Source organism: Opisthocomus hoazin, chromosome 12 (assembly GCF_030867145.1).
Source record: "Opisthocomus hoazin isolate bOpiHoa1 chromosome 12, bOpiHoa1.hap1, whole genome shotgun sequence".
Classification (NCBI taxonomy): Eukaryota; Metazoa; Chordata; class Aves; order Opisthocomiformes; family Opisthocomidae; genus Opisthocomus; species Opisthocomus hoazin.
Genome location: NC_134425.1, coordinates 15,761,351 through 15,773,956, shown reverse-complemented (window position 1 = coordinate 15,773,956; position 12,606 = coordinate 15,761,351). Strand labels below are relative to the sequence as shown.

Below are 12,606 nucleotides of genomic sequence, written 5' to 3'. Positions count from 1 at the left end.
CTACAGCATAACCCTGTGGGATAATTTTCATAACAAACACTGCAGGACCCTACCTGTGCCAACTAATAAAACATCCAAACTCCTGCGCTGCCTTTGGAGCGGGGCCTCGGCACCTGGTCACCTCTTGTTCCCAGGGCGTTTGGAAAGAATGGAGAGGGAGAGGCGGGAGAGGGATGCCGGTGCACGCACCCGCACCCCTGAACAGAAGCTTTCCCCCTGCTCAGTGCTGAGGGTGCTGGCCTTCAACAGGTCATGTCCCCAGCACCCCTAGAGCCAGGGTCTCTGTGGCCAGGCCAACTAACTCAGCGGTCCCGTCGGGGACGGGGGTCCTGGCGTCATCCTCCCATCCCTCCCCCAACTGCTCCTCCTAAATGGCTGCGGCCAAACTGGCGAGGAGTGGCAGGACGGGCTGGGCTCAGGAGTCCACCTCCCCGTCTGTGAGGATCCAGCACGCCCACTTCAGCATCGCCTTCGAGATCCTGCGGAACCGGACCAGGAGAGCCAGCGTGAGACAGGATGCATCGCTGCACAGCCCGGTGACGAGGGGTAAGGCAGAGTGTGGGGATCCGTGTCCCCTGGGGCCAGCTGTCGTGGGGGACAAGGGACAGCCGTACGAGGCCATGGCTGCACTGACCTGATCGATCTTATCTGCTCGCAGAGCTCGGGGCTCGGCGCCTCGTACCTGTACTGGAACGGCCGCTCCTGCACGTACTGCCGAAGCAAAGGGGAGGGTGAGGCGGCTCTGCCCCAGCCACAAAGCCCAGAGCACAGCCCCACCACGGCCCTCCAGACCCCAGCACACCCACAAAAACTCGAGAGTCTGTCCCTCAGCTCTGTCCTGCTCTTCCAGCCTTACTTCACCTGGAGAGCTGGGAGATGCTCTGACAAGGGCTGGTGCCCACCCAGCTTGGGCTCAACCCCATCTTCACCCAGTGCACCAGATCCATCTTTGGGAGGGTTGGGGCCACCATCCCCGCCTGCCTCCAGCTCCCCATCCCCACCAGCCAGGACCCGGAGCCTTGGGGATGGACACCAGCAGTGGGGGGACACAGGGAGCCTCCCCCAGGACCACCCCCCCAGGGGACCCCCCCAGCTGCTTCTTCTTTACCGGCTGCAGAGGTCTGCGCTGCTCCGGCCCAGAGCTGGAGCCGCTCACTGGGGATGCTTGCTCCTCCTCCTCCTCCTCCAAGAGCTGCTTCCCACGCCGCAGCCCCGTCTCCTCCTTTCTGCTCTTCTTTGCGCTCTGCGTGCTCGAGGACCCCCCCCTCCCGCCCGGGTCTCTCCCGCTGCCCCACGGGGCACCTCGGGGATGCTGCTGCCCACCAAGGGCTGGCAGGGCCTGGCCGTCTCCGGCCAGCAGCTTCCTCTTGGCACCTGCAGCACCTCCACCCTGGGTCCTGGCACGAGCCAGACCCCGCTTCAACGTGTCTGGGGGGAAAGCTCTGCCACTGGAGTCCGCCTGCTCCCTGTGAGGCATCCCTTCGGCCAGGGCTTGCAAGCGGGTGCTGGGCAAGACGGGAAAAGCCGGAGAAAGAGACGGCAGGGTGGCCTGAGAGCCCCCCGATACCTGCGGGCCTCGAGCGGGGCTGGGGGCATCGCAGGCTGTCTCTGCCACAGACGCTGCCCCGGTGGCACCGGTCTCCGCGGGACTGGGGCTGCCGTAGGAGTGGAGCAGAGAGGGAGAGGAGGTCTGCACCGGCTCGCCCTGCGGCAAGCCCTCGGGAGAGTCCTGGCTGCACGGTTCCAGCAAGTCGGGGGTGTTGCTGTCAGCAGCCACATCTTGCTGGGTCTTTGGTGAAAGGTCATCTTGAAAGGTCTTCTCTGGGAAAAGAAAACGCATGGTGGGCTTGGGTAGGCGGCGGGGCCTGCCCCAGCACGTTGAGTTGGGCATGACCAACCCCATCTCCTTCTATGACCAGGTGACCTGCATAGTGGATGAGGGAAAGGCTGTGGATGTCATCTACCTGGACTTTAGCAAGGACTTTGACACTGTCAGGGCAGGGATCGTGCCCCTGCGCTTGGCACTGGTGAGGCCACACTTCAAGTACTGTCTTCAGTTTTGGGTCCCTCACTACCAGAAGGACACTGAGGTGCTGGAACGTGTCCAGAGAAGGGCAGTAAGGCTGGGGAGGGGTCTGGAGAACAAGTCTGAGGAGGAGCGGCTGAGGGAGCTTGGGCTGTTTAGCCTGGAGAAGAGGCTGAGGGCAGACCTTATCACTCTCTACAACCACCTGAGAGGAGGGTGTAGTGAGGCAGGGGTTGATCTGTTCTCCCAAGGAACCAGCCACAGGATAAGGGCAAATGGCCTCAAGTTGCATTAGGGGAGGTTTAGGTTGGATATTGGGAAAAATGTCTTTCCTGAAAGAGTGGTCAGGCACTGGCCCAGGCTGCCCAGGGCAGTGGGGGAGTCCCCATCCCTGGAGGCGTTCAGAAAACGTGTGGATGTGGCACTTTGGGATATGGTTGAGCAGGCGTGGTGGGGTTGGGGTGACGGCTGGACTTGGTGATCTTGGAGGTCTTTTCCAACCTTAATGATTGTATGAAAGCACCAGAGCTGGAGCAACGCATGCACACGGCAATGGGACCACCACAGCACTACTTTTTGGCCGGGGAAAGCAAGCCACCATCCAGGACGAGCTGCGTGGTCACCCAGTGAGAGGAGAGCGGGTTGTCTCCTGCCGGCGAGGCAGGCTGGACGCCCAGGGGCATGGGCACTCACCATCCGAAGAGTTCAGGGTCAAAGACATCGCAGGGAGCCTGTTCCAGGGGTTGTCCAGGGATCCCTCCGAGCTCTCTGACAAGGCTGCTGACTCTGCGGCTGCAACGACCAAGTCTGGGCGTTGATTTGGGGCAAGGAGAGCAGCTGCCCGCTCCCAGCCCTGTAGTAGCTAAGAACTGTGCATGGGGTCTCGGACAGAGGCGGCACTCGAGGGGAGCTCTCAGAGCCCTCTCCACCCAAAGCTGGGGTGTACTCGAGCCTTCCATGCCCTTTGCCAGCCCTCTGGCAGGCAGCGAGGAGGCAGACGCTGCCCACAGAGCGGGCAGGCAAAGGAAGACCTTCTATTACACCCTGAACTGCCCATGACAGCAGCTCCCATCATCTCCTCTGCTATGTGGAGCTCCTGCAGGTACTTCTGCAGCAGAGCTTGGTGACACCGAGCTCAGTGAAGGTGACACAAGCCCATCCTAGTGCCAAAGCACAGCCCAAGAGCCCACACTCAGGCAGGCGACTTGGGCTCTGCGACGGCATCAAAAGGACAAAATAGTAATTAGTTGTGCTCCCAGCACAATCAATCGAAGCTGCTCAGCTTCAGGAGGCTGCAGGAACGGGACCTTTCCCCGCCTGCTGAAGGCAGGGCTGGGAGTCCTGGTCTCCCAAAGACCTGGCCATGCTGGTACCTCCTCTGCTGAATCCAAGGAGAAGACAGGCTGAGCCAACCTCAGAGGAAAACTATAGGAGGCCGGATGGGACCTGCAGCTCCCACTACTCACAGCTGGCTTGGGAGATGACGCTTGGGTCGCTGGGCACCGTCCTCCCATCGCCGCTTTTCCCAGGCGTTGCTTCGCTTGTGCCTGCAATGGAAGGGGCACTGCCAGTTGCACCCCAGCACAGGGTGCAGCCAAGGAACTCTTCTCCCCACCCTTCTTTCGCACATGTGGGCGCTGACCTGCCCACCTGCCACCCCCGCAGACCAAGCCCCGGCACTGACCTGCCTTGGGAGCATCGCCAGGCACCACCGCCTTCTCGGGAGGGATCACCAGGTTGTTGGCCGGGACTGTGAAGACGTCCTCATCTCGCTGAAATGAGACGTGTCCCATGGTTTTCGCTGGGCTCCGCAGGAGCTCACCCGTAGCTGAACACCATCGCTCTCCCCAGCAAACCTCCACCCTCGCCCACCACCCTTTCCCCTTCCTTCTCCCACCCCCCTGGAGTGAGGTCCCCACCCTGAGTCGTCTCAGCAGCCAGACCCACCTCTTTCTTCCGCTCTGCCTCCCACTGGGTGACGGGAACCTCGTCCTTCACCGCCGCCAGGGTCTCCTTGTGCACCCGCAAATCCAAGCATTCCTCAGCGCTTTCCTTCAAAACTTCCAGCTGGTTCTGTCCTATGGCATCGATCAGCTGAGAGATGGAGGGCTCTGGAGCGAGAACACACCAGTGTTGGTGGAGAAGACACCTTAACTCAGGCAAGCCTCGCTTGCAAATGCTTTCACTCTGCTGTACGACTGTCATGTGCACTGGAACCTGTGGAAACACACAAAATTCTGCATCTCCTTTGCTTCTAGGAACTATCTTTTCTTTCTCCACAGGGGTCCTGGAGCAGCAGTGTGGCCATGGACGAGCACCCTGCTTCAGCTGTCAGTGCAATCTTGTCCCGCTCTGGGCTTAGCAACGTCACCTTGTGAGACTGGGTCACGTTTGTGCTACCTCTGCCTAACACAAACCGAGCTGAGCAGAGCCAGGAGCCCCGCCAAGCACCCAGAACATCGCGGCCCCCCACATCCCTTTACCTGAGCTGGGCACGTTCTTTAGAGCGAGACTCCTCCTGCAATGACCAAGAAGACAAACCCTGATCAGGGCTGGGGCAGGTGCAGGCCAGCAGCCCTCTGCAGCTCTTGGTTGCGGATCAAGAACCCTGCCTTGGGAGAAGCGGCTTGTGGAAGCAGCGGATTCCCCTCCAGGGCCAGCCACCGCTCGGTATCCCTGGAATACCCATCTGGGTGCCCCGTTCCTAGAGATGGAGCGATGGAGACCAAGGATCTCCACCGTTGGGTCTCCAAGCGTGAAGGATGAGCTGCGCAGGGATGCACCCACCAGGCCACGCTGCCCATGGCAGGAAGAAGCAAGTTCTCCAGCCAGCTCAACGGCACAGCCTGGGCTGGAGAGCCCTCCGAGTCCCCAGGATCTCACGGTCTGCTCCGCTCCGCCACATCCCAGGGCAGGGAGTCCCCCAGGTGAACCAGGAGCTGCCATAGCTCCCGCCTGCCCATGCCAGTTGGCTCCAGCCCCACTCTGAGCCTGCCCACTCTCGTCGCGGTGGCTGGAGGCATCCCCCAGCAATGGCCAGCCCCGTACTTACAGCCAGAGCTCCTTTATCTTCTGCAGCACAGAGGGCTCCTGGTTCCTGCAGCAAGAGAGAAGCCAGTTACCGAGTCCCTCCGCCTCCCCGCTTTCCTTCACAGCTCGTGATGGAGACAATTCCTCTTCCGAAGAGCAACACATCCCCACCGCGTCCAGCCCGCACTGGGACTCCCAGGGCGAGCGCCACGCCGGGGAGGTGAGGAAGCCCGCCCCGTGGGACGTACCCATCGGATGAATCCAGCCTCTGCCTCTCCATGGGCAGCACGATGAACCGCTGCGCCGTGAGGTAGAACTCACAGTCCTCCTGCGGGGAAAATGGGGCCCGTAAGGCACCTCTGCCTTGCTCCCCCGGGGCCAGCGAGCACCCCCGCACCCACCCCAGCTCTGCCACCAGCCCTCCTGCCAAAGGAAGGGCCCCCCGCAGAGGAAAACCCCCTTCAGCGGGGGGTCTGTGACCTCCTGCATCATTCTACGGCTCTTCAAGAGCCGCCACAAGGCCACGGGGACGCTCCTGAACCCCTGCATGGTGGTGCTGGGGTGATGGTTGGACTTGATGATCTTTGAGGTCATTTCCAACCTCAGTGATTCTGTGATTCTGTGAGGTGACAGCGGGCAGCTCCACCACCAAGGGTCCACACAGATCTCCAGCAGCCGGAGGTACAGCCGGGTGGCCCCAGGGCAGACACACCGTGTCCCCACGGAGGGCTCATGCCACCCCCTGCCCCAGTGCTAGGCCAAGCCATCGTCACTGCCACAGCCCCTCCCAGGAGCTGCACATGGGAGAAGAGGGGAGAAAGGCCACCCCTCATCTGCCTCCAGCTCCTGGGAGCAGCCCAAAGCAGGTCAGCAGGCAGCAAGCAAGGCAAGGCCAAGGAACGCATCGCTTCGGCTCCGAATCCGAGCGCTTACCAGCCTGGCCTCCTCCCGGAAACACACGGTGTACTTCTGCAAGACGATAATCCTGCAAATAAGGCTGGAAAGCCTGAGCCGCATGTGGGTGCTAGAAAAAGAGCAGAGCAGGAACATCTTGGAGAGACGAAGAATGGAGCTGGACCACCCAGACACACAGTGGGACTCCCCAGACAGCAATGCCAACCACATCGGGGCACGGTGGGACATGGCTCAGCATGAGCATCGGGGCAAAGGGCTCCTGGTTCCTCCAACTTATTCCTGCTGCTTATCCTCGGCTCCACTACCAGCACCCTGACAGGTCTAGGGCTGCCCAAATGGGGAAACTGAGGCCAGCACTGAAGGAGCAGCCCAGGCTACCATGGTTAAAGCTCTGGCTCCTTTCACTAAGCCAAATAGTTCTTTGGTCCTTTCTAACCACGTCTACACGGCACTGCAGCTTCTGGCATCGACCCCTGCCCATCCTAGCCAGCCCCGAGTGCCGGCTTTCTTCTCTTAGCAACCCTTCCACGCAGACTTCCCACCCTGCGATTGCTTCAGGTTAACGCAACCTGAAACAAGCCCAGGCCGGAGCCCCACTAGCAGCTGTGAAGAACCGCTGTCCCAGCCACAGCCGAGCCACAGTGGCACCCACTTTTCCTCTGCTCGCAGAGCTTCGGTCGTAATGACCACGCGGATGTAGTAGGACCCATCGGAGACCTGCAGGACGGCATCTTGGAGGACCCCAGGCTGGCCTGGAGGAGTCGAGTCACTCAAAACCTATCAAGAGATCAGGAGGGAGGAAAAAAGAAATCTCATTTGCAGGCTTTTCCGTGAGCAAGGACCAGACACCACGCCTGGGTGAGGGCCTGGACTCTTAGCAGAGCAGGTCACTGTCCTTTGTCAAGCCAGGTCTCCCAGCTGGACCGAGCAGGCTCCACACCAAGACAGAACAAGAGCCACACCGCATCATGCAAGCGAGCAGTCGGAGGCAAGGAGGGAGAGGAGCCGCACCCAAGCGTGTTTTTACCCAAAGCAGCAGCAGGAATCCAGGCAGAAGGGGTCTGGGCAGGCTTGGGACACATGCTCCTCTGCAAAGCAGAGGCACACAGAGAGCAGCACAACCAGCAGCATCGTTACAGCTGGTCCCTTCTCAAGGAAGTTCCTGGCGCAGCAACCCTGAGCGTCTACTAAGCCATGTCCATGCTGGGACACAACAGCAGAGCTGTGGTTCGAAACTGGGCCCCAGCAATGATCCGAGGGCTGGAACCCCTCTGCTGTGAGGAAAGGCTGGGAGAGATGGGGCTGGTCAGCCTGGAGAAGAGAAGGCTGCGGGGAGACCTTAGAGCAGCTGCCAGTGCCTCGAGGGGCCTGCGAGGGAGCTGGAGAGGGGCTGTGACAAGGGCATGGAGTGATAGGACAAAGGGTGATGGCTTCAAGCTGAAAGAGGGGAGATTTAGATTAGAGATAAGGGAGAAATTCTTCACCATGGGGATGGTGAGGTCCTGGCCCAGGTTGCCCACAGAAGCTGTGGCTGCCCCTTCCCTGGCAGTGTTCAAGGTCAGGTTGGATGGAGCTCTGAGCACCCTGGGCTGGGGGCAGGGGTCCCTGTCTGTGGCAGGGCGGTTGGAATGACACGTTCTATAAGGTCCCTTCCAACCCAAACCATTCTGTGATTCTGTGATAAAACAGCCCCCAAGGAAGCAATAAACTGTTCCACCAAGTCTCCTACCTGCCTGCTCTGTGGGCTGGGAGCTGTGGATCCATCCTGGCCTGTCCTAATGCCTACAGTCCTGAGCTTCTCCTGGTACACATCTACGGTTTGGTCACATTCCAACATACGTCGTTCACCTGACTGGTGATGCTGGGACACGATGCACAAAGACAGGACGCGAAATCACACGTTCTACCATGCACAAAAGCCACCTCCATCTGACAAGGGGTGCACCCACATCCTTGAATAGGTGCCCAACGTGCTGAAAAGACCAGTCACCATCTGGGACCTTCTGACAAAAGCCCGCCAAACCTACTGCTCAAACTCCTCATACAACAAGGCTCGCTGCTGGGCTGAAGGATGCCCATACCACCAGGATGCTGCTCCCGTCGGAGGATGCTCCTCACTGGACCCAGTAGTCCCCGCCGGCCGTGTCCCCTTGCCCTGGTGGGAGAAGCCCAGCGAGGAGGTGGCCAGTCCCACCACGTCCTCACTCACTGTGGGCAACTCTATTCCCAGCGGAGGTGGGGTGGCTTAGAGTACGCTGCAAGAAAGCACCAGTACCCGCAGCTCGCAGGGCTGCTCGCAGGACTGGGTGAAAAACAAGATAAAAAAGAGGGTAGGTTTGCAATTTATAGAGCTGAAACAGATAGAGAAGAAGGCAGGCATGGCTGAGCCCAGAGCACACGGGAGAAAGGCTCTGCTGCTCAAGATACGCTCCCACCCTTCATTTATTGGGGAGGACTCAGTTGGGTGTAGGTTGGAGAGTGGTCACGCTGAGGGAACTCTCCCCCCTAATCTCTGGAGCCCTAGAGCAGATCCACTCATTCACTGCTGGGTCTTCATTGGCCCAGGCACAAGAGATCTCCTGCTTAGGAGCAGAGACTGGGCCAAGAAGTAGGGAACTAGTGACTTCACCACCTCCGTGTCCTCAGACGGGATGGGGAATGGGACCTCTCGCTGTCATTTTTTTTCTTCCTCCCCATGTCCTTTCTCCTTCCATCTAAATCGCAACATCCATCTTTCTCCCTCCTTTCCCTGGTAGTGAGGAGACACCCGACTTGCCTCAAACATCTCATCCACAGAAGACATCAGGAGATTGCTAACAACGTTGTCCGTGGTGGGATGCTGCTACAAGGATCCAGGAGCTGCGAGAGCACAGCAAACCAGAGCACTGGAGCTGGGTCTCCCCAGCACCCAAGTCACGACCACAACCCATCGCAAGGCAGGAGCCACACGCTCTGCCCATGCAGGTCTTGCATCTCCTCGCGCACCCGGTTGTCTCACGGCACCGTCGGCCAGGCCCCCCAGGTCCACAGCTAACGACCAGCAGCATGGACCCCGCTCGGTTGCTCCCCTCCTGCTTCCTTCCCGCTGCCCACCAGGCCTCGTACAGGCAAGGGGCCCCTGACCGAAGCTCTCTCCTGCCTCGTAGCACAGATCAAACATCAAAAGACATCGCCAGCGCCGCACAGAAAACTCCCCAGGGACTACACAGGAGCAGGCTTTGTGTCCTGCATCATCATGCAAGGGGCTCTCCCAGAAGAGCCAGCATCCACGTGACCACGAGCTGGTGGTCCCACCAAGGCTCACCACCAGACTGGACAAGGCTCCAGCCACCTCAGCCAGTCCCGTGTCTGCCTCCTGCTACCCACCGTCAGGACCACCCATCACAAGGAAGGATGGGATGTGAAGAGGAGGTGGAGGAAGGCAAGGCAGCCTGCGAAGGCAAGGCCAGGAGAGGAGAGAGATGATGTTGGAGACCACAAACTCTTTTGACGGGAGCAGGGCACACATACCAGGGGTGCCAACATCGGCAAGACGCCAGGAATAGGCAAAGCAAAGCTCCTCCACCTCAAAAAACCCATCATCAGGGATGCTGAGGAGGAAGGGTCACCCACCCACAGATGCTGAATCGGGAACTGCTGAAGACTTCCAGGGATTTGGATCTCAAACGCTGCTGGGCACTGTCAGCCAGTCCCCCTTGGTACCTACCCGCAGGACCTGCCCAGCCAGGAGGTTCTCGTTGGCGTCCAACTGCTCGTAATTCACCAAGAGGTTCGCGATCCAAGGCTGCAGGACGTAGACTTTTGGAGAAGACATGTTTTTGTTCTCATAGACGAACCTGCAGGAGAAGAGACGAGGCACCAATTCAGGAGAGCGGGACGCTGCAAAGCTCCGCCACCCCAGCAACGGTTTTATGCCCCCGACACAGCTCCAGCCCAGCCCAGCCCCCCTCGCTCCTCTGCCAGGACACCCACCCTCGGGGAGCCGTGCCGAGGACGACGCGCTGCTGGGGAGTGCAGGTCCTGCCGCGTCCCACTCCTGCCGCCGAGGTGGGACGTCAGCGGGCGCCGGAGCTGCGGGCAGGGCGGGTCAGGCCTTTCGCAAGCCCCCCACCCCATTCCGGACATGGCCCCCACCCCGCTTCCCACATTGATTACCCCCCAATAACTATTTTCCTGTGCCCAGGCGTTACCCATCACTCTCCTGAGTGCAAAAGGGGGAAGGGGTCTCTCTTTGCGGGAGAAGGGCAGTGCAGAGGGGCTGGGACGGGCAGGGGGTTGGGGACAGGCAAGGTTTGGGGGACAGCAGGGGTTTGGGGGACAGGCAGGGGTTTGGGGGACAGGAGGGTTCAGGGGACAGGCAGGGGTTTGGGGGACAGGCAGGGGCTCGGGGACAGGCACAGTTTGGGTCTGGCAGGGTTTAGGGGACAGGAAAGGCTCTGGGGAGAGGCAGTGGTTGGAGACAGCAGGGGTTCAGGGGACAGCAGGGGTTTGGGGACAGGCAGGACTCGGGGACAGGCAGGGTTCAGGGACAGCAGGATCTGGGGACAGCAGTGCCGCCGCTCCCCCCGGCCCCCCCGCCTCACCTGGGCCCCAGCACCGGGCCCCGCCCCGCCGCGCCCCCCGGCTGCTCCCCCGCGCCGGCCCCGCCGGGACAAGCGGCCGCCGCCGCCATGGCCCCGCGCCCAGCCCCGACCCGGGAAGAGGAAGCGGCCGCGGGCTGCGCGGCATCCGGGGCGGGGCGGGGGCGGGGACCGGCACCCCCCCCAGAGCACCGGCACTCTCGCAGCGCCCCCCCCCCCCCCCCCCGCCCTAAACCCCGCCAGCAGCCCCGACCCTCCCACCCCGCCCTAAAATCCCCCCCCCCCGCACCCCTTGTCCCACCCACATCCCCCACTCCATCCTCGGCCCCAGCCCCATCTCTGGTCCCACCCGCACACCGAACTCCATCTGCACCCCCAGCCCCATCTCTGTTCCCCCCCGCACCCCCGGTCCCCCCGCGGACCCCCCCTCCACCCGCACCCCCGGCCCCTCCACACCCCCAGCCTCATCTCCGTTCCCCTCCGCACCCCGTGCTCCCCGCACCCCCCTCCACCCGCACCCCCGGCCCCCCCGCACCCCCAGCCCGCACCAGGCTCCTCGCCCTCCTCCAGGCACCCACAGGTTCCCCCGTTCTTCGGCCACCTTTGCTGCTCCCTGCTCGGGGCTGGCGCGGGACGGCGAGCTGTCGCTCAGAGGCCGCCTCAGGCTCCGGGCATGGTTTGGGTCAGCTCGGGCTCCCGCAGCTGGAAGCAGCCCCAGGTCCTCCCCACGGGAAGGAGCATCCCTCCGCCACGGGCTGGTGCACGCTTGCGGCGTTAAAGCTGCTTATCTGCTCGAATCCCGCAAGCCAACCCGGGAAATGCGCAGGCACGCTGTGAAGGGACGGAGAACGCCTCTCCTTGCACGGGCCAGGGCTGCCATCAGGCTGCGTAAGCCGGGGCTCGGTCTGGTCGGCATCTCTGCATCCCCGGGCCGCGTCACGGGCTGGAGCGAGCGCGGTGAGGTCCAACGGCAAGCGGGACGAGCGCTACGCGGAAGAGCGGACAGCAGCGTTTGTTTGGACAGGGAAAAAAAGCTGATGTGTTGGGATCCCCGCATAAGGCAGCACGCGCGTGGAGGATGGAATCGCTTGAACGGGACAGCTGGTTACTGCCTGGCTGCAGAAGTCCTGGTAGAGGAGGCTGAGGGGGGACCTCATCGCTCTCTACAGCTACCTGAGAGGAGGGTGTAGTGAGGCAGGGGTTGGTCTCTTCTCCCAAGGAACCAACTCAAGATGTGTCAAGTGCTTCCCTGGTGACTTCAGCCACAGCCCGAGCTCCTGGGGGATCTGCAGGCCTGTCCCGAAGCTCCTGTATCCACCAGCCAGAGGTTTTTCTGGGGTGTGTTAAGCAGAGTGTGGGCAGCAGGTCGAGGGAGGTTCTCCTCCCCCTCTGCTCTGCCCTGGTGAGGCCCCATCTGCAGTGCTGTGTCCAGTTCTGGGCTCCCCAGTTCAAGAAAGATGAGGAGCTACTGGAGAGAGTCCAGTGGAGGGCTACAAGGATGAGGAGGGGTCTGGAGCATCTCTCCTACAAGAAAAGGCTGAGGGAGCTGGGCTTGTGCAGCCTGGAGAAGAGAAGGCTGAGAGGGGACCTTAGAAATGCCTACAAATATCTGCAGGGTGGGTGTCAGGAGGACAGGGCCAGACTCTTTTCAGCGGTGCCCAGCGACAGGACAAGGGGCCATGGGCACAAACTGAAGCAGAGGAAGTTCCAGCTGAACATGAGGAAGAACTTCTTCACTCTGAGGGTGACAGAGCCCTGGCCCAGGCTGCCCAGGGAGGTTGTGGAGTCTCCTTCTCTGGAGATATTCCAGACCTGCCTGGACACGGTCCTGTGCAGCCTGCTCTGGGTGACCCTGCTTCGGCAGAGGGTTGGACTGGGTAACCCACAGAGGTCCCTGCCAACCCCCACCATTTTGTGATTCTGTTTTCTTTGGAAGGCAGACAGGATTTCAGTCCATCGGTCGGTCCAGTGCCTCCCCGCTGCAGTAACGAGCCGGGGAGTACCTGGGCCACCCTGGGACTGGATGTCCATCGCGTGCCTGGGCACAGCTTCCAT

The 12,606-nt window shown here is 61.3% G+C and overlaps 1 protein-coding gene across 1 annotated transcript; it reads right to left on the bottom strand.

Moving 5' to 3' along the window:
• Positions 1-58: 58 nt before the first annotated feature.
• Positions 59-12,582, bottom strand: ACD (ACD shelterin complex subunit and telomerase recruitment factor). The gene is made up of 17 exons (XM_075433421.1): positions 12,555-12,582; positions 11,779-11,884; positions 11,416-11,537; positions 11,100-11,331; positions 9,678-9,807; positions 6,624-6,748; positions 5,990-6,080; positions 5,305-5,384; positions 5,079-5,123; positions 4,510-4,544; positions 3,974-4,137; positions 3,711-3,798; positions 3,493-3,573; positions 2,720-2,818; positions 1,109-1,821; positions 635-711; positions 59-479 (listed from the first exon to the last, which is right to left on the bottom strand). The coding sequence occupies exons 1-17, from the start codon at positions 12,580-12,582 to the stop codon at positions 416-418; spliced, it is 2,280 nt and encodes a 759-aa protein (XP_075289536.1). The 3' UTR covers positions 59-415.
• Between the last annotated feature and the right edge of the window lie 24 nt (positions 12,583-12,606).